The 22379-nt window shown below is 39.2% G+C and overlaps 1 protein-coding gene across 3 annotated transcripts in view; it reads left to right on the forward strand.

Annotated features, from left to right (window-relative positions):
- Positions 1-22379, forward strand: part of C2H11orf65 (chromosome 2 C11orf65 homolog) — a 49540-nt gene that overhangs the window by 23819 nt on the left and 3342 nt on the right. For 2 of the 3 annotated variants that reach the window (XM_074066794.1, XM_074066795.1), the window contains 6 exons: positions 6665-6718; positions 6851-7051; positions 7232-7339; positions 8653-8783; positions 16655-16825; positions 20876-20931. In XM_074066794.1, coding sequence (XP_073922895.1) covers positions 6665-6718; positions 6851-7051; positions 7232-7339; positions 8653-8783; positions 16655-16825; positions 20876-20931 — 721 coding nt within the window. The remainder of the gene's footprint in view (positions 1-6664; positions 6719-6850; positions 7052-7231; positions 7340-8652; positions 8784-16654; positions 16826-20875; positions 20932-22379) is intronic. The other variant, XM_020170616.2, reaches the window with a different exon arrangement.

Raw genomic sequence — 22379 nt, forward strand, 5'->3', positions numbered from 1 at the left:
CTGATGATTTCCTGGACTTCCATGGTGTTTGTTGTTATCTCCCCTTTTGCATTCCTGATTCTACTAATTTGGGTTTTTTCTATACTCATTTTAGTCAGGTTTGCCAGGGGTCTATCGATTTTGTTTATTTTTTCAAAGAACCAACTTTTTGTTTCATTAATTCTTTGTATGGTTTTTTTGGTTTCTATTTCATTGATTTCAGCTCTTATTTTTATTATTTCCCTCCTATTTGTTTTGGGATTTGCTTGTTCTTATTTTTCTAGGAGTTTGAGATGTATCCTTAGGTCATTGATTTGAGATCTTTCAGTGTTTTTAATATATGCACTCATGGCTATAAACTTTCCTCTTAGGACTGCCTTAGCTGTGTCCCATAGGTTCTGGTAGGTTGTGTTTTCATTTTCATTGACTTCCAGGAACTTTTTAATTTCCTCTTTTATTTCATCAATGATCCATTCTTCATTAAGTAATGAGTTATTTAGTTTCCAGCTGTTTGCATGTTTTTTGTCTTTACTTTTGTTGTTGAGTTCTACTTTTACTGCATTGTGATCAGATAGTATGCACGGTATAATTTCTATTTTCTTGTATTTGCTGAGACTTGCTTTGTGTCCTAGGATATGATCTATTTTGGAGAAGGTTCCATGGGCTGCTGAGAATGTATATTGTGTAGAAGTTGGATGAAATGTTCTGTAGACATCTACTAGGTCCATGATCTATTGCATATTTTAGATCTTGGATTTCTTTATTGATTTTTTGTTTGGATGACCTATCTATTGATAATAATGGGGTGTTAAAGTCTCCCACAACCACTATGTTGGCGTTTATATATGCTTTTAGGTCTTTCAGGGTATGTTTGATGAAATTGGGTGCGTTGACATTGGGTGCATACAGGTTGATAATTATTATTTCCTTTTTGTCTATTTCCCCTTTTATTATTATGGAATGTCCTTCTTTATCTCGTTTGATCAATGTAGGTTTGAAATCTACTTTGTCAGAGATAAGTATTGCTACTCCTGCCTGTTTTCGGGGGCCATTGGCTTGGTAAATCTTCTTCCAGCCTTTCATCCTTAGCCTATGCTTATTTCTGTCGGTGAGATGGGTCTCCTGTAAGAAACAAATTGTTGGATCTTCCTTTTTAATCCATTTTATTAAGCGGTGCCTTTGATGGGGGAATTAAGTCCATTAACATTAAGCGTTAGTACTGCTAGGTGTGTGGTGATTCCTGTCATTTAGTTGTCTTAGTTGTTTGAAGGTTTGATTGTGTGTATCTAAGTTGAGGTTACTCTCTACTGTCTTGCTTTTTCTTTTCCTGTGGTTTGGTGCTGCCTGTCTTTTCATGGTTAAGTTGGGTTTCACTTTCTGTGCGCAGAATCCCTTGAAGAATCCTTTGTAGCTGTGGCTTTGTGGTCACATATTTTTTAGTTTCTGCTTATCATGGAAGACTTTTATTGCTCCATCTATTGTGAATGATAGTTTTGCTGGGTAGAGTATTATGGGGTTGAAGTTATTTTCATTCAGTGCCCAGAAGATCTCACCCCATGCTCTTCTTGCTTTTAATGTTTCTGTTGAGAAGTCTGCTGTGATTTTGATGGGTTTACCTTTGTATGTTACTTGTTTTTTCTCTCTTACAGCCTTCAATATTCTTTCCTTAGTTTCTGAACTTGTTGTTTTAATGATGATATGTTGTGGGGTAGTTCTATTTTGATCTTGTCTGTTTGGTGTCCTGGAGTCCTCTTGCACCTGTATGGGAATATCTTTCTCTAGATTTGGGAAATTTTCCGTTATTATTTTGTTAAATATATTATGCATTCCCTTCACTTGCACCTCTTCTCCTTCTTCGATTCCCATGATTCTCAAGTTTGGTCTTTTGATGGAGTCGGTGAGTTCTTGCATTTTCTTTTCATAGGTCTTGAGTTGTTTAATTAATAGTTCTTTGGTTTTTCCTTTAATTACCATTTCATCTTCAAGTTCTGAGATTCTGTCTTCTGTTTGTTCTATTCTGCTGGATTGGCCTTCCGTTTTGTTTTGCAGTTCTTTTTCATTCTTTTTTCTGAGGTTTTCCATATCCTGGCTGTTTTCCTCTTTTATGTTGTCTATTTTTGTCCTGAGTTCATTTATCTGTTTATTCATCGTGTTCTCTCTTTCACTTTGGTGTTTATACAGTGCTTCTATGGTTTCCTTTATTTCTTCTTTTGCTTTTTCAAATTCTCTATTTTTGTTGTCTTGGAATTTCTTGAGTGTCTCCTGTACATTTTGGTTGACCCTATCCAGTATCATCTCTATAAAATTCTCATTGAGTACCTGTAGTATGTCTTCTTTTAAATTATTCTTGTGGGCTTCATTGGGTCCTTTGGCATAGTTTATCTTCATTTTGTTGGAGTCTGGGTCTGAGTACCTGTTTTCTTCATTCCCCTCTGGTTCCTGTACTAAATTTTTGCTGTGGGGAAACTGGTTTCCCTGTTTTTTCTGTCTTCCCATCATTGTCTTTGGTGTTGTTACTGTCCCTGTACTGTGTGCAATTAAGTATTTTCTAGCTTGTAATAATAGCAATGGTAATATTTAGAATGGAGGGATGAGCTGAGATGGAAAGCAAGAAGTTAAAGAAATGGAAAAAACAAATACACAGACTGGAGGGAGAAAACAGAACAATGTATCAGACAAGAAGATTTCAAAGGTATAAACAGGGAGTTTTAGTGTACTAATCGACAGTAAGCTGAACAGACATTAGAGAGACAGAGAGAGGATTGAAAATCAAAAGTAAAAAAATAAAGGTAAGAATAAAAATAAAAAATAAGTAAATGAAAGAAAAATGTATTTATAAAAATGTATTAAAATAAAATGAAAAATAGAAAATTAAAAAAAACCAAAAAACCAAAAAACCTCCAAGTTCAAATGCAGTGAAGTCACAGTCTCCAATCCTGGAGATGGTGCCTCAGATGTTGTTCTGTAGTTGTCTCATCAAAGGGGACGCATAAAGAAGAACAAAACTACACACACATGCACAAAAATAACCCCACCAAGTGTCCCAAGTTCAAATGCAATACAGTTTCAGTAAGTTTTTCAGCTTGCAGGTGTAATTCGGTTGTTCTCTCATCAAAGGTAGGGAGACAAAGAAAAAAAAAAAAAGAGTCTGGAGACAGTTCTGAGAATGGTTTCTGCAACTGTGGCTTGCCTGCCCACTGTTGTCAGCCTGCTGTTGCTGGAGGCGTTATTTATGCAGATCTCTGGGGTGAGCTAGCACTCACCTGGCCCCTCAGGCTTTGTTGCTCAGATTTCTCCTGTGCATGAGCCTCTGCTACAAGCTTTCCCCTTTCCAAGCACTGGGGAAGGTGACACTGCACCCGTGTTGTCAGACCTGCATGTTTATTTACAGTTCATGAGGGAGGTGGGTCTTCCCCCCTCTCCTGTGAAGTTCTCCTCCCACTGCCACTTTCACAAGCTTTCCTGCTCCTGGTTACTGGGCAGTGCTGCTGCTCCTGCCAGCCGCTATGTTTGTTTACAGTTCATGTGGGAAGACCTCTCCTGTGGAGTTTTCCTCCCTCCGCCACTCTCACCAGCTTTCCCGCTCCTGGTTGCTGGGCGCACGCCCCCACTCCTGCCAGAGCCTCTCTGGCCCGCCCGGCTTGTTTATTTACAGTCCCGGGAAGGATTCCCTTCCCCCAATCTTCGGCGCTCAGGGCGCCCCACCCTCTTTCCTGCATGTCTTATTTGTTCTTATTGCTTATTACTCAGTTTCTCTTTTTTCCTGGGGTGGAGGTCACTCTGTCCAGGGGGCTATGCTGCTCTGGCCCAGGCTTGTCTGTGGGAGTACCGCGGTACCATGAAGCTCACCTGGTCCGCGTCTTCCTAAGCTGTCTGGGTACCGGCGACTGGCAGCCCGGGGGCCCTCCTGGTTTCTCCATTTAACATGAAGTGGAGATTCTCTGCGCCGGCTGGAGGTGTGGAGGGGTCAAAGTTATGCCTTTTCTCAGTGATTATGCCTGCAAAGTGTGTCTCCAGCATCTCTCCAAGATTTCACTATAGGAGGCTCGCTTTCTGCTTCCTCCCTCTAGCTGCCATCTTGGAATTCTCCTCCCAAGCTAAGTCTTGTTTAAATAACTGTTCCACTAAATCTCCCATATTCTCTCATAAGCTTAGGAGACGAAGTCATGCTACAGGGAGAGGACCTGCTCCAAAAAGTCTGTCATCACTCACTCCCAACATACAGTCCTGTGCCACATGACAACATTTCAGTCTTTGATGGTCCCATAAAATTATATGACCTAGTGACAATCATGGTCATATTAGTTTGTGTTAAGTACACTCTGTGGGGTTCACATAATGATGAAATCACCTAATAACTAACAGATCTAAATGTACCCTGTCGTTAAGATGCATGACTGATCAAGCATGGTGGCTCACATGGCAGTTCCAGCACATGAGAGGCTGAGGTAGGACTACGAGTTTGATACCAACTTGAGCTATATAGTAAGACCCTATCTCAAAAAAAGAAAAAGAAAAAGAAAAAAACTTAAGATGCATGAGTATACTTGCCATGATTTGAGTCTGAAAAAAGTAAAAGGATAAAGATTTAAGCTCAAATCTTCCAAATAGTGTAACTTAATTTCTCACAGTCTTTCTTGGTTAAAGAGACAGAATCCTACCAGGATCTCTGACAAAATCCCAGAGGACCACATCTGAGAAACAGGGGAACTAGAAATGGATGCACGAGATACAGATTGCTTTTGAAACCTGCAATCCAGACTTGACCCAGCTGAGTGTATGATTGATTGATGAGAGCAGCACCTCATGCTGACTGACTAAAGGAAAGGGCTAAGTCCTCTTTTACTGAGGCCTCTATAGTTCCTTTTGAATTGTGTCTAAGATACAATGAAAAAATACTGGACATGTGAAGAGGTGGGAGAACATGACCAAACATCATGAGGAAAACAAACCATGGAAATGGGTCCACTGATGATCTGACATTGGAGTTAGCACATGGGACTTCAGAATGACTGTGATTAACATGACTTTTTTAAACTGAAGGAAAAGATTACAACATAGATAAAAATATGTAGAGGATTAAGAACTGTAAGAGAATAAATGAATATTCTAGAACTATATCATCATCTAGGGGATTAGAAATGCGTGTGTGGTGTGGGTGGTATGTGTGCGTGTGGTGCTCGGTGTGTGGGGTGTGTGTGTGTGTGTGTGTGTGTGTGTGTGTGTGTGTGTGAGTGACTGCTGAAAACACTGGACTCCATCAACATCACTAGTCTCTTTTGCATGAAAATTGTCAGTTTGTGTTTTAATTAAATGAAAATCCTGAAAGTGGAAAAAAATAAGTGTCCCAGTCTCAGGTATTCTGTTACAGCAACAGGAAATGGGTTAAGCGACCGTGACTTCTCATATTCCATATGTGGGTGTGTAACCAAAAGGACTACATGTGAAAATCCACCAGAAGTCAGGAACAAGAATGTCCCCAGAAGTTTTACTCACCATTGCTCCAAACTAGAGATGTGTCAAATGTTTAGCAATAATGGAATTGACAGATTGAGATGTTACCTCATAGAATGCTAGAGAGCAACCAGAAGAACCACCACGGTGAATCTTATACACTCATCACAGGCTCAAGTTGGGCAAGAGAGAATATACTGTGTAATTCCTTTCATCGAAGTTTAAAAGCTGGGAAAATTCACCTATGATGATAAAGGGATTTTTGGAGATTGGAGGATAAATACCAAGAGGGGCCACAGGACAACCGAGAGGCTGAAAGTGTATCAAAGTGTATCCTGTATCAAAGGATTTTGATACAGGATAGAGATATCATGGTATATGCACATATGTAAAAACCTTCAGAGCCATATACTAAAATTTGTTTAAATTTTAGCAAAAATATGTATAGTGTCACCATTCAGATATGAAAAAATGTTTTAACACAGAATCTAACCTTTCATACTTGAGTTCATAAAATATATAGTCAGAAAAAATTGTTCTGCCAAACAATTAGCCTGTCTTTCAGGCTATATAGATGAAGCATTTTATGATAATGTTATTTTCTTATGTCACATAATATTATCAGGAGATGGAAGTTAAACTGACTGCTGATAAGGGATCAAGGATTTTTTTTCCAACTATTTTCCACTTGGTATAGGGTGCTAAAATTTAGAAGATCTATTATATACAATTCTCACAAAATTTTGAACCTCAATTTTTTGATAAAACAAGAACTAGTGAGGAAAGTTCATTTGGGATTCTGAATTTACCTGAACATAGTATTTTATATGTAAGTCATACATCTGAGGACTTATTTAAAAATTGTCTTATGAATAAGTCACTTGAGGGGTGGTGGAAAGGCTCAAGTGGTAGAGCGCCTGCCTAGAAACCGTGAGGTCGTGAGTTCAAACCCCAGTGCCTCCAAAAAAAAACCCACTTGGATTTTATTTTTATATATTACATAAAAGTGAAATAGTTTGGTATTTTTCTAGTTATCATATAAACTAGCTACCGGTGTCCATAAGAAATTAAGTCCTTAATTTTTAAAATATTTTATAACTTAAAACTAGTTACTTGAGGTCAGTTCACCTATTTCATAACTAATTACTATTCAGGAACTATTTTTAAATAATAGAATGGGAAGTAGCAAGCTGATACATACTGAGCACTGAAATGGTGTATTTTCTTACAGGCAGAGCTTCTGGACGCTGCTGCTGGCATCCACATACGATTCAGGTTAGGTGGAGTAAGTATGCATGAATCCTTCTTTAGTCATTTTAAAGCACATTTTTATTAAATTTAAAAGATGTAATTTTTGAAAGTGTAAACCACTTTTGTAATTGCGTTACAATGGTCCTTTGAACTTTTCCATCCACAGGTCAAATTTCCTCCTGACATCTACTATAAGATTTTTACTCAGAGACCTATCGAAGACTTGTGTGCTAACAGCCCTAGAGATTACACAAAGCTTCCAGCAAAACGCACGAGTCACAATAAGAGTAACCCGCCTCACGAGGAGGACCACAGCAGCTGGTATCGTCGGGTAGAAAACAACGGATGGAGGCCAGTTTGTGACAGAGTAAGGAAAGAGGAATGTTAGGAATTTTTAATTGACTAGGTTAAAAAAATGTCTTTTTGAAAATTAATCTTAATATTTTAAAATAATAATTGCTAGTAATTTAATTGATTAAATTTTCTTCACTACTCTGGGATTACTAACAAACTTTAAGGATAGCCATGTATCATTTTTTTTTCTTAGATTTACTTCTACTTTGAAACAAGGCCTGTTTCAAAGGCCAGATTCTGTCTGGTACTTGGCAGAATACATACTCAGTATACAGACTATGGGATGTTGTGTGCTTATATGGTAAGTATCAAATGTTGAAAGTGATCAAGGTGTGAATTTGTTCATTCAACAAACGTCATTGCATATCAGCCAGGTGTCAGGCATTGTTCCAGATATCAGTGGTAAAAAAAAGATCTTCCCCTTAAAGAGTTTGCCTTTTGATTAGGAAGACAGTTAAGTAAACAGGGTACTTTAGTACCCTGCCATATGGTAAGTGGGCTAATGAACAGGTATTGTTGAGACTGGTAGCAAAGGCTCCTCCTGGAATCTAGTGGATGCTTGGTGAGGGAGAGGGGATGGATTAGAAGTGAGAAAATAGTCTACCCATTAGGAGAAAGTGTCCCTTTCTCTGCTCGCTCTTTGAGGAGGAGTGTCATCAAAAGCTAACAGTGCTTCTTTCTTTGAAAAGCTCTGTTCAGTTCATTTGCTCATTTCTTCATTGGGTCATTGATTTTTGACGGGGAGTTTAGTTTTTTGAGCTCCCTATATATTCTGGTAATTAATCCCTTGTCAGATATATTGATGGCAAAGATTCCTCTCCCATTCTGTGGGCTGCCTCTTCAATCTGGTGACCATTTCTTTTTCTTTTCTTTTTTTATAAAATTTTTTATTGGAATATACTCATTATTGGGGGGGATTTGTAGCAACAATTCTGATTAGGCTTGCACTGTACATTATTTACACTGCCCCCATCATCTCTCCGCCTCAAACCCCTTCCCACCCCACTTAAAGCAACTGCAAGAGGTTTCTAGTTCTGTTTCATATACGTATATAAAGCCCATCCACCACATACCGTCCTGGTGACCATTTCTTTTGTTGTACAGAAGCTTTTTAATTTCATGTAGTCCCATTTGTCAATCCTTTCTCTAAGTTAACGAGCCATTTGAGTTCTATTTAGGAAGTCATTGCCTATGCAAATACTGTGTGCACATGCATGCAAGTGGAAAAAATGAGACCTGTTGAAACTATTCGAGGAATGGGGGAGAAGGGGATAAGGGAGAAGGTGCAGGGGGTGAATTCAAGTATGATACATTAGATATATAAGAGTAGGTCAGGTATATCACATGAGAAGATGAGACAGACACTCTTAGACTGTCTACTTATCTATTTGTTCACCAAATACTTTATTGCCTCGGTAAACAAATGCCTTGTCATCTTTCCATGACTTGTGTTTCTAAATCTCAATGCATTATCTCTTACTTAGAAGGGTCTGACCCCTCTTCTAGTCCTATCTTGGCATATTTTCGCTGACCACACAGAAGTTCTTGTCTATAGCGACATAACCTCACAATCAATACTTCAACACTTATGTATTGGTTTTCACTTCTCTATAGTTCTGGATACCAACTGACAATAAAGTGGTGGAAAGCAAAAAGGAAACCGAATTCCATTTCTCTAAACTGAAGAGAAGGCAAGATTTGGAGAAGAAAAGGAAAATTAGAAAAATAGAATGGATGAGGCAAATGTGAGTAAATGACAGACTTAGTAAAGAAGTACACAGTATTTTAGGAAAAAAAACCCTGAAGAATTTATACTACTTGATTTCGGGCTTATAAAACTATTGTGATCACATTTTGATGCCAGCATAAATATAGACACAGATCAATGGAACAGAATATAGAGTTGAGAAGTAGACACACATGTATTGCTACCTGCTTTTCAATAAAGGTGCCCAAAGAATTTAATTTGGAAAAGAGAGTCTTTTCAGCAAATTGGATATTCAAAAGCAGAAAAATGAAGCTTGACTATCAGAACATACATGAAGTTCAAACAGACCATAGATTGAAATATAAGAATAGCCACAAAACATCTTAAAGTAACCAAAGAAATATTAGTGATGTTATTCTGCAAAGATTTCTTAAGTAGGACACAGAAGGCATGAATTATAAAAGAAAATGTTGTTGAACTGAACTCCATCAAAGTTAAAGAGTTTTGCTTTTCAAATGATCTGTTACAAAAAATAAAAATGCAAGTCAGAGACAGGGATAAAAATTCACAAAATATATATTTGACAAAGGTCTTGTTTCTGGAATACATTTAAGAAATTCTCAAACCTGAACCTAATTTTCAAATGCCTAAAAAAGCCTGTTGTACCAATTATTAGCAAGAATTATATATAGTAAATGTAAACTGGTATAGCTACTTTGAGAAACACTTTGTTAGGATTTCTTCTTTGTTTTTGTGGTACTGGGTTTGAACTTGGGGTCTTGCATTTGCTAGACAAGTGCTTCACCATTTGAGCCATGCCCCTACTCCTTCTTGCTTTAGTTTGTTTTTTTGGAAACAGTTTTGCTTTTGTCTGGGGCTGGCCTCAGATCCTGATCCTCCCACTCTGCCTCTTGCATAGCTGGGAATCACAGATGTGCATATCAGTCTTGGCTAGTTTGTTGAGAAGGGGCAGTCTCTCTAATTTTTTGCCCAAGCTATCCTTGAACCATGATCCTTCTGCTCTCTAACTCCCAAATAGCTAAGGTTATAGGTGTGTAGCATAATCCTGGTCTCTTGTTTTGAGACAGAGTCACACTATGGAGCCCAGGCTGGCCTCCAACTCATGATCCTCTTGACTCTGTTCCTGATGGGATTACAGGAATGTGCCACCATGCCCACCACCTATCCAGCTAATGTGTTACAGTCCTAACTCTAGATCACCACCAAGCTGCTTCTTAATAAATGAGTGTCAAGATAATAAATGAATACAGTTAAAGAACAGACCTTTAAAATGGCTACAAAATAAAACTTTAAGCACATAATTTAAAAAATGCTTCCTAGCCATGTGCCATGAGTTTTGGTCAGTGACATACCACATATATGACAATTGAGTTTGAGATTATCACATGATTGTGGTTATTTAAGATTATAATGGAGCCAATAAATTCCTACTGCCTGGTGATGTCGTACCCATCCTAACATCGCAGCACAATGCATTGCTCATATTTATGGTGATGCTGGTATAAACCTACTATGCTGCTTGCTGTATAAAAATACAGTGCATGTAACTATGTCCAGTGCATAATGCTCGATGATGACAATGAACTGCTTTGGGCTTAGGTATTTACTGGTCTATACTTTTACCATTGAGTGTCTCCTACTCATAAGTTTACTCAAAGACAGGGTGCCATGGTACCTCACCAGCAGTCCTACTTCTCATGTTTACTGAGTCTCTTGATTGCATCGATTTCTCTTTCTTTTTCATGTTTTGTTCATCATGGCCCCAAAATACAGAAAATCAACTTCCTGTTGTCAGTAGGTGGCCATATGGAGTGATTGACTTGGAAATGATATAACGAGGGATTAAGGATTACAAAGGTGGAAAATCAGTGCTGGTTATCGCTCGCCAGTCATGCATGTACCATTCCACCATGGTTACCATCTTGAAGAGCAAGAACAAAGTGACAAAAGCTATTAAAGGATCTATTTCATTAAAGGGAATAAGAGTAACATACGTTTGAGCAGATCCAGAATTGAATACCAAGACACAGAGGCACATTCCTCCCAGCATCATGTCAATCATGGCCAAAGCAAAAATTTGTTAATGATGTTGAAAGAAAAGGCTGTAGCCAACTACCATGTTGAATTGACTGCTAGATCTGGGTGGTTTAAATGATTCAAGCACTGTTAATGTTGTGCGAGTTAGTTGTAAATCTAATGTGTTGATTTGAAGGCAGAGGAAGGATTTTTAGAAACTCTAGATAAGCTGATTATGGAGAAAAATTACTTGCCAGAGAAAATCTTCAATATGGATCAAACTTCCCTTTTCTGGAAACAGATGCCTAAAAGAATTTTTAGTCATAAAGAACCAAGTCAATGCCAAGTTTCAGTACTTTTTTTCCTCTGACATAGAGGATTTCTTCTTGTTGTGGGGTATGCGATGGTTAATTTTCATTGTCAACTCTCAACTCAATGGATTTGGAGTGTCCAAGTGATTACTAAAGCATTGTTCTGGGTGTTGCCGTGATGGTGTTTTCAGAATAATGAGATCATAAGGGTGCTGACCTACTGAGTGGATTAGACCCTGATGGACTCATAATATAGGGTATTATTGAGAAGTGGTGAAAGATAGGATGTGGGCTAGTTGGACGAAGTGGGTAGGGGGAGGGAGGAGTCCTTGAGGCTCATCTTGCCACAGCCCCTCCCTGTTTTCCCCTTTTCTCTGCTTCTTGTCTGTCATGAGCAGCTGCTTTGCCATGCCCTCCCTCCATGCTGGACTGAAACTATCAGCCAAAGTAAATCCTTTTTCCCTGAAGTTATATATGTCAGGTATTTGGTCACAGTGATAAAATGTAACTAATAACAGAAATTGCTATCCAGAGTTGGGTCACTGATGTGAGTAAACCTGACCACGTAGTTCTTAGGCCTTAGCACTGGTTTGTGGGAGGAATTTGGGAGAGTTTGGAGATGGAGACAGGAGAAATCCTGGAATGCTGTAAGCAGACTTTATGGGCAATTCTAGTAGGAGCTCAGAAGACCAGAATTCTGATAAAACATGCAGATAGAAAAGACTCTGCTCATGAGGCTTCAGATGGGAATAAGGAAAAGTCCTGGGGAATTGGACTAAAGCCATTTATGACTTTTTAAAGGAGCTCACAGCTCAAAGTTTGCCTTGAGTTTCAGAGGAGATGTTGAATGTGGGCTCTGGATAATGTTGAAACTGTTAAGACTTTGGGGACTCTTGGAGATGGACTGAACATGTTTTGCATTATGAGATGGACATGAGCCTTTTGGGAGCCCGGAGTGGAATGCCACAGTTTAAAGTGATACGCTTGGGAGTCAGATTGACAGAAGGTGGACTTGTGATAGCTCATCTTCATTGTGCAGTTTGGCTGGATCGAGAGATGCCTAAAGGAGTGGTAAAGTATTCCTTTCAGTGTTGCTGTGGTGGTGTTTTCAGAGGTAATCAGATCATGAGGGCTCACCATGGGCTCAGAGACATGGACCAAGTGACCATGGACTCAACCTTTTGAAACTGTGAGTCAAAATAAATAATTCTTCCCTTTAAGTTATTTATGTCAGATATTTGATCACAGTGATAAAAAGTAACTGAAACAATTTTTTGAGTAAAATCTATTTGGGAGTCCTTTGGATTTCCTATACCTGAGTATCCGTATCTTTTCCAAGATTAGGGACTGTTTTGTATGTGTGGTACTGGGGTTTAAACTCAGGGCCTCCACCTTGAGGCATTCCACCAAGCCCTTTTTTTGTGCTGGGTTTTTTTCCAGATAGGGTCTTCTGAACAATTAGCCTGGGCTGGCTTTGAACCACAATCCTCCTGATCTCTGTCTCCTGAGTAGCTAGGATTATAGGCATGAGCCACCGGCACCCAACTGGGACATTTTTATCTGTTTGACTAGATTTTCTATGCATATTCTCTCTTCTTTGCCTTCTTAAACCTCTCTCATTCAAAGTTTTGTTCATTTAATGGTATTCCATATATTTTTGAAGTTTTCATTTTGTTTTTTCTTATCTAAGACATTTCAAAAGACCTGTTTTTACATTAAGAAACTCTTTCTTCTGAGTGATCTTGTCTGTTGTAGAGGTTCTCAACTATATTTTTAATTTGACTTACTGAGTTCTTCAGTTGCAAGATTTGTTGGGGTTCATTTTCATGATCCCTATCTCTGCTGAATTTCTCATATCATGCATGAGTTGTTTTCCTACATTTGTGGAATTACCTGCCTTTATTCTCCTGTATCTCATTGGACTTATTTAGAGTCATTCTTTCTTTGTTAGGTATTTAATCAGTACCCTTTTCTGTAGGGTCTTTGCTGTGGTTGTGATGTTCCTTTGGAGGCATGATGTTACCTTGCTTTTTGAGACTTGGAAGTCTACATTGATATTTGCACACCTGGTCATAGTAGCACTCCCGACTAACTTTACAAGGTGGTCTTTATAATAAAAGGCTATCTGCTGAAGATGTGTCTTAGGATGTCAGTTTGGTAAATTATATTGGTTCTGGTACCATTTTGGCACCCAAATGTGGTCTCCTATTGCTCAGTCAGCTGTAATCAATGGCTTATTATGCAGTACATGTAGCAGTTAAGGTCAAGGAGGACCATGTGGGGTTAAGGGCACTATATCATCCCACATGGGTGGTTTGCACACCCACATGTGAGGGTGGGGCACCCACTACATGCCCACTCCAGCAATTCAGTGGTGGTACCAGGGATGTGGAGCATGGTGGATATTTCCTCAGGCCCTGCTGGGATGAGTTCCATTGTTGGTAGAGGCTTCCAGCAATGGCACCAGGAAGGCTAGGTGTGGAGCATGAAGGGTGTGTCCCCAGGGCACCAGAGGGCACCCCACTGCTGGTGGGGATTTACAGCAAGGCAGTGGTAGCACTGGAGTTGTAGACTGTGGGGCATGTGTCCTCAGGGGTGAGTGCTGCAGTAGCCTGGGCTCTGAAGACTGGGAGGAAGACAACATGAGATCCTTCTCTGAAGTACAGCTGCCATGCAGACTCCAGGCGTGGGCTTTAAGAAGCAACACTGTGGAACTCTCCTGTAGCTAGGATTGCTGGCATCTGCAACAATGTGATCCACAAGGAATCCTGTTTACCATGCCCCCTGCAATGGAGAATGCCCCTGCCTGGGTATCCAGGGTCACAGTTGCTGGTAATTTATTGCTTTCTATGCTGTCATCCCAGGTGTCCATGTCCTACAGGGTTCCTGTCTCTCCCACTCATTTCAGCATGCACCTATTCTTTACCTTACATTTGTCAGCAAAAAACCCCCAAAACAAAAACAAAAACAAAAAAACTCAAAAGCGGTTATTCATTTATTGTGGGTCTTATTTGTGGAAGAGGCAAGTGCTGGGCACCTCTATTCAACTGTCTTCCCAAGTTCCTCTTCAAGTTTCAAGCTTTTAAGAACTAGGTAATGGTTTCGCTTGCAGGCCATGTTGTAGGCTATACTTGAAACCCTTTGTGATATGACACAGGGAGAACTCTAGGATCTTCAAGCATATGGATGAACACACACTGCCAGTGCACTACAGGAGAAATAAGAGGTCAGCGATGACCCACTTCTCTTCTAAGATACCCTCTTACATTGCTGTCTTTGTGAAACGGAGAAGTAGTGTATGGGGAATAACATCATTGTCATTTGCTTACGCTGATAATGTTCCCACACATCTTTCTTTTACTGGTGATCTGCATGCCAATATCAAAGTATTTCTCTCTCCAAACACCACCTCTTTGATCCAACCAATGGATCGACTATTGTAGCAGTTGTTAAGCCCACTTACTGAGTAGCTAAGGGAGACATTGAGAAGATACTGATACAATTCTGGAAGGATTGTAAGATCTATGAGTACGTTAAGAATTTTGCTTGGGGTTGGGGTTGTGTCACCAAGAAGTGTATGGATGGCATCTGTAAGAGACACTCAACAGGTTTATTCACATCAACGGCTTTCCTGATGAGAAAGTTTCAAAAATCAGTAAGGGTGTGGTTGAGCTGCAAACAACTTTAACCTGGGCATGTAAGGAGACACTGGGGAGTTTCTAGAAGTGGTTCCTGAGGAACTGACTAATAAGGAGTTGTTGGAACTAGAACAGAAATGCATAACTGAAGAACAAGAGGAGACAGAAGGTGGAGGAGGGGGAGGTGGTGGCGGCAGTGGAACCCCCAAGAAAGCTCACAGCGAAGAGTGTAGTTGAAATTTTGCACATGTTAACAAGCTCCTTAAATGTTTTTAAAACTTGGAACTCAACACCAAAAGGTTTTCACTAATAAGAGAGGAATGTTTGTGGTGCACTATCTGCTTACAAGAAAATGTGTGATGAAAAAAAGAAACAGACCAAGCAAGCCGCCATACACGTAATTCTGAAAAGACTGACAGCTCTTCAAGGAAAGCCTCAGGCAAGTCACCAGAACGGATTCCAGAAGGAGGCACTGCTATCACAGGAAATGCATTGTTGCCCCAAAGACCTCTCAGTGGCACAAGATGTAGAGCTGGAAGACAGTGATAACTGATGATTGTCAACTTCTGTAGGCTACACTAATGGGTGTGCCTTAGTTTATAATAGAAAAATGGAGTAAACCTTATAGAATAAGGATATAAAGAAAACATTTTTGTACTATGTGTTTGTGTTTTAAACTAAGTTATCAAGTCAGAAAGGCTTTAAAGTAAAATGGTTACTTTAAGCCCAACTACTGAAGAAAGAAAAAATTTAAAATAAAAATTTCATGGCCTAAGTATTTATAGTCTGCATTTGTGCAAATAATGTCCTAGGTCCTTATTTCACTCTCCACTTACCCAGAGCAACTTTTATTCATGCAGGCTCCCTTCATGGTTAAGTGCTCTATACAGGTGTACCATTTTTAATCTTTTATACAATCTTTTTACTATAGTGTTTCAATATTTAGGTCCACAAATACTTACGCTACAGTCACCTTCAGTACTCATTACAGTAACATGCTGTACAAGTTTGTAGCCTAGGAGCAATAGGTTATACTGTATATCCTTGGGTATACAGTAGGCTACACCACATTACCTTGGTTTGTGTAAATACACTCTGATGTTTGCATGATGAAATCAGCTAATATCACATCTTTCAGAACATTTCTCCCTGTTAAGCAAGGCCTAATTGTGCTCCACTGTTGTTGGTAAGAACTACTGACTTGTCTCTACTCACTCATGTTTGGTATATGGACTAATGTATGTGTTCAAATAAATATCAGATAGACAGAGTGGCTGGACTTAAGAGCCAAATTTCAGTACTGGCTCGCTCCCCACCTTCATGATCTTGAACAATTTCTTGACTTGTCCAGGTCTCAATTTCTTCATATAAAAAGCAGAAATAAAAACAACTACCACAAGTAGTTGTTTCTTGTTAAAGAGAATTAAAGAAGAAAATGCATAAAATTACCTGGCACAAAGATGCTAACATCTGTCTTCCTTAGGTAAACCTCTTCCTCTCTTCTCTTTCCTTTCTCCCCTTTCTTTCCCTCTCTACCTGCCTCATGACTTTGTAGAAGTCACTAAATTCTACCAGGATTTATTTCCTCACCTATAAAATGAGTGAACTAGCTATTTGGTGATCTCTCCACTCTGTAATTCTATGATTGAGTGATTAAATAAGTTAGTTCTTCTTTGAAACATAAAAATGTAACTTATTGACAGGAGATTCTCAAGTGAGGCCTCTTTGGTTAGTGTCATGAAGTTGCACCCCCCCCCCCGCCGACAAAAAAAAGCTATTCTGTCACAGGTTTGTTTTAGATGCATGGGAGTTATATAGGATGAAAACATGATTTAATGTGTAGTTGAAACTGTACTTATCAACTGCACTGTACTTGTAATCACCTATTGCAAAGCATTTGTCTCTTCCTTTTCTCTTTTTAGGTACTATGCAGGAAGCCTGGAGGCTAAGGCTACTCATCCAGAAACATTAGGTTTAATTCACACAGCAACAAAAGGGCTAATAAAAAGCATTGAAGAAGGAGGGGTAGATTCGGTGATGGAATGGGAAGTAGACGAAGTGCTGAAATGGACAAATACACTCAACTTTGATGAGTAAGCACAGTATATACATATATATGTATATATATGTGTGTGTGTGTGTGTGTGTGTGTGTTTATATATATATGTATCTCTTGGACCCTAAGAATATGTATTTTTTTCTTTCAAACATTTCCCATTCCCATTTGAATCTTGGGACCACAAACCCAGTTTTCAAAAAAATCAGTATTATTTATTTAAGCAGAAAAGGAAAAATTGAGATCATAAATAAGAATGATCTAAAATAGAGAAAAGGAAATTAGACATCAGTGTTTTTATTCTGACTTTATTCTTATGCCTTAATGTAACTCTGCTTTGCTATTACTTTGGGATTTACAAATAAGGCTAATTAATTATGAGCAATTAATATAATATATATTATATATACAATAATTAATGTATAATTAAATATATAAGGATACGCTCAGCCTATACTCTGTAATCTTTCCATGTGAGATATTAAATAACTTTTCAATGACATAAATGTCCATTGAAGAACATTTTTTCTGGGCTGGGGTGTGGCTTAAGTGGTAGAGCTGCCTGGCAAGAGCAAGGCCATGAGTTCAAACCTCAGAATCATGCCAAAAAAAAAAAAATCAAAACCTTTTTTAGGATTCTTCATGGTGCAATTTTTAAAAATTTAATGTGGTCACCAGGAAAATTCAAATCAAAAGCACAATCCCTGCTAGCATAACTATAATTAAAAATACAGGTACGTGTTGGTGAGAACATGGGGTAGTGGGAGGTTTCTCACATGGCTAAGCAGAGCTGCCACGTTAACTGGCAGTTCCACTACTAGATTCATACCCAAGAGAAATGAAAATACATGTCCACCCAAAAACCTTGCACATGGATGTTCATAGGAACATTATTTTATAATAATCCAAAAGTAGAAACCCAAATGTCCATCAGCTGATGAATGGGTTATAAAAGCTGCTATATCCATACAATGTAATATTATTGCATATTATTATTCCTTTTAACAATAAAAGGAAGGAAGTTCTGATGCACACTACAATATTGATGAACTGGTAAAGTGAAGGAAGCCAATCGCAAAGGACCATGTATGGTATGAGTCCATCTCTATGAAACATCCAGAATAAGCAAATTTTCAGACAAACTGGATTAGTAGTGTACCTAGGGCTAAAGAATTGGGGAGATTGGGAGGTGATGGCTAAGGGTGTTGGGTTTCTTTTTGGGGAAATAAATTATAGTCTTGAAAATTGTGGTGATGGATTACAAGTCTGAATATACTAGAAGTCATTGAATTTATACACTTCAAATGGATGAATTGTATGGCATATGGATATCATGTGAAGCTATTAAAAACTTCAATAGTCAACAATGAGGAATGTTAAGTATTGCATGAACAAAAGGGAAAATTATGAAGATAATATAAAGAAATGCAAGAAAACGGAAGAAGTCAGAAAGCAGGAGGTAAGAAAATGGAATAGCTAAAAAATCAAAGTGATGATCACTGGACAAAAATATGAAAAGAGAGACCAGAGAAAGCAGAGAATGATGACAAAAGAAAAAGATAAAAGTAAAAAAGGGCCACTCACTTGCAATGCATTACTCAGTAGGCAAACACAGGAGAATCGTGGTTCAAGGCCAGTCCAGGCAAAGTTGGTGAGACCCTATCTCAAAAACAAGCTGGGTGTGGTGGTGCACATTTGTGGTTCTAGCTACTCAGGAGGCCAGGGGTCAGATGATCAAGGTTTGAAGCCAGCTAGGATAAAAAGTTAGTGAGACCCCATCTTAACCGATAAGCTGGGTGTGGTGGTAGGTACCAATCAACCTAACCACAAAGGAGGCATAAGTAGGAGGATCACAGTCTAGGCTAGCTCAGACAAGAATGTAACACCCTATTTAAAAAACAGCCTAAAGCAAAAAGGGCCAGGGTGTGGCCTGAGTGGTAGAGTGCCTGCCTAGCAAGCAAAGGCTCTAAGTTCAAACTCCAGTACTGCCAAAAAAAAAAAAAAAAAAAAAGGCTGCGTATGGTACATGCCTGTAATCCCAGCTACATGGGAGGCAAAGTAGAACGGTCATGTTCCAAGACTGGTCCCAGAAAAATGCACAAGAGCCTGTCTGGAAAATAACCTAAAGCAAAAAGGGCTGGGGTGTGGCTCAAGTGGCAGCAGTGCCTGCCTATCAAGCACGAGACCCTCAGTTCAACCCGCAGTACTGCCCCACCCCAAACAAAACATCCTGAGATTCCATCACACTGCAGTGAGAATGGCATCGTCTAGAAACAGACAAGGAGCGTTAGTAGGGATGCCAGGGAGGGGAGGAGGAGTAACGGCAGGGATGTCAGGTAGTGGGGTACCCACTATGGAGATCAGTGTGGAGGTTACTGAAGAAACTAAAAAGAATTAAGATACGCCTGTTATACCGTATACCTCATGTATCTGAAAGAATGTAAGTCAGTACACAATAGAGACACCTGCACTGCCATGTCTACAGCAGCACTGTTCTCCATAGCTAAGGAATCAGCCTATGTGCCCAACAAGGGATGAATGAATAAAAGAAAATGTGTGTGTGTGTGTGTGTACACACGCACATAGATGTATATGTGTGTATACATATATGTGTATGTGTATATATGAACATATACACAATGGAGAATTAAAGAATGGCATTACATCATTTGCAGGAAAATGGATGGAATTATGTTAAGCTAAATAAGCCAGACTCGGACAAATAACACAACTTTCTCTCATCTATGGATCTATACCTAAAAAACATGTCAAGAATGTAAAAGGGGGACTCTGTTGGGGTGTATGGAGAAAGTAGCAGAAGGGGGAAGGACAAAAGGAGAGGATGATGGAGGGATGAATATGATGGAATGATTTCATATGCATGTATGAAAATAGAACAAACACTGGAATTGTAAAATAAGGGAGATAAGAAGGAGTAACAGAGGTGGTGAATGTGATCAAAACATTATATGCATGTATGGAAATAAAATACAAGCAAGTTGGATGATCGACATTACCATCTGATGTTTTGGGGACGGTATAGCCCAGCCTGGCCTCAAACTCACAATCTTCCTGTCTTAGCTTCCCAAGTGCTGGTCTTACAGCTATATACCACCATGCCTGGCCTGTATTTAATTCTTCATAGTGATCCTGAGCAACCACTAAAAGAGAAAGTCTGCCTAAGTTTAACGTTAAACAGATTGAATTGCCTACTAAGATCCTGGAAGCAGTTTATACCGTGTGCTGTTGTCCTGTGCCCTTCCATTTAAGTGGTGCAGCAGTACCTCATTTAAGGCCACAAAATAAAATTCATGAAACAAGAGGTAGCAGTAATTAGGAGTCAGCTTTAGATACTCCCTTATTACAATTAAATACTATTGGAATACACACACACACACTGCAAAAAAAATTCTAACCTTCCTCATTCTTTCTCTGCCAGCTTCCTTTCAGCACCTGCTTTTCCTCCATAGGCTTCTGGAACTTTCCCTCATCTCCACAGGTCACCAGACGTTGTCCTTCCCTACTTTGCCTCTTCTCTTGCTGCTCTGTCTACCTGTGCCGGGAGCTGAAGTGTCAGCTTATCTGCCTTCTCATGTATTACAGTTTATATTTTCTGCACATCGCAGACAGCATCGTTATTTAACTAAAACCACAAACTCATGCCTTAAGTTTCCATTGAGATATCATAGGCAGTAGGTCTGGAAATCCAGAACCAAAGGGGAAGTTTTGTTTTTCCTGACTTTTACATCTGAGAATTTTCTGTCCACACTTTAAATTTAAAAGTAATTAGCAGACATCTCTGTAGGCACTCAACTGAGGACATTGCAGGAAGGAAACATGAAAAAAACGAGGAGACGCATGCTGGAGGAAGGCAGAAGGTACCAATATGGTAGGTGGTGCCCTATTTTTATACCTCCTTCAATGCCTTGCCCTCGAGGTTGCCTTAGGTGCATGTGACCTACTGGAAGGTAGGAGATTTGTGACTGTTAAAACACTGGTGAATTTGTCACCATTAAGCTAAGCATATGCTAGTGAATCAACTTAACTAATAAGTCAATTTAATTTAATGCCCATATAATATGTTTAGGTATATTACCACCTGGAAGAGAACTGCTACAAGTAACTCTTCAGCTAACCTCAACGGTAGGTGACTTTTAGCAATACTTTATGACAAATTCTCATGAATTCACAGTGCTTCTAAGCACTCAACATTTCAGTACCTTGCATAGTACATAGGTATAAATGAATCTACTGAGTTGTTTTTACCTTTATATATATGGCTGCCATTTGGGAGTAGAAGGAAATTTTTTGTTAAGTTATATGTGCTTTCAGTAATAATTTTTAATGAACAAACTATTTGGCAAAACAAATGCATAATGCTTGAAACATTTCTTTAGGTGCTATGCCACTATTATCGTTCCAGTAGTCAATGACACTGAAAAGCTAAAAAGTGGTAGCCAGCAGTTGAAGAAGAGTATCATCATACTCCAGAAATACTGATAATTCTAATATAGCCCCAGACTCATTATGATTATTGTAGGATTTGAGTGTGAGTTCTGTCCTGTGATCCTATGTAAGAAATAGTAAAGCAAAGTGGCTTCCATTGTGGAATCTATGTTTGATTTTTTGTGTGATCTTGAGCAAGCTAAGTTTATTTGTAAAATAAAAGTAAAAATAGTACCTACTCACAGGTTGTTGAGAGAGAATATTGATAACTCAGAATATAGTGTCTGGCCCATAACACATACTCCATCAATATGAGCCTAGCCACTTATTTCCTACTCACTGCTATCATCCCAGCCCATGGTGCCATCTTCCCACACAGCTTCTGCAGTGCTCGACAAACTGAGGCTCCTCTGCAAAAATGGATAGTGCAGACTGTTCTCTAGCAATTAAAATATAGAAGTACTGCCTCAAAGTGCTTCATAAGATTCACTCATTTGATTTTTAAGGCCATCCAATGAAACAGGTTGTATTATCTACATTTTATGCAGGAGCAAACAAAGATGTTGTGACTTGCATGAAGTCACCCAGGATTTGAAACGGCCAGCTAAGAATCCATTTACTTCCATATCTCCATACTCTGCTGCCTTGCATAGTCTTCTATTGGAACAAAATCCTAAAGTGATCATGGCCTCTGCCTTGGTCTATGACCTAGCTTGCTACACTTCCATGCTCCATTCTTCCCCCTCACTCAGAGCACCCTATCTCACTGGCCTTATGCCTGTCCCTCAACATACAGCTTCCATTTGGGGGTCTAATGGAGTTGATGGTCTTTGAGAGAATAGGTTTAGGCAGGGAGTTTTGTTTACTACAGAAATCCCAATGTGTAGCACCTAGTTGGTTCTCTATGGTAAATCAAAGAATATAAAGGGATGGCAGATACAAAAAAGAAAACAGTAGAAATAACTAAGTTATAAAAGATAATTGTGAAAAGAAGAGAGGATACAGGGTGGCAGTTGGAAGGAGCATAAGAAGGAGTGAAAATTACTTTTAAGTGGTGGAGATTTGCTAAGTGAACCCAGTGAAGGTAGATGTTGGTACTGGGAGCAGAATGTGTGCCACCTCTTCACGAAGCCCGAGGGGATCAA

The sequence above is a fragment of the Castor canadensis genome, chromosome 2 (genome assembly GCF_047511655.1).
Source record: "Castor canadensis chromosome 2, mCasCan1.hap1v2, whole genome shotgun sequence".
Taxonomy (NCBI): domain Eukaryota; kingdom Metazoa; phylum Chordata; class Mammalia; order Rodentia; family Castoridae; genus Castor; species Castor canadensis.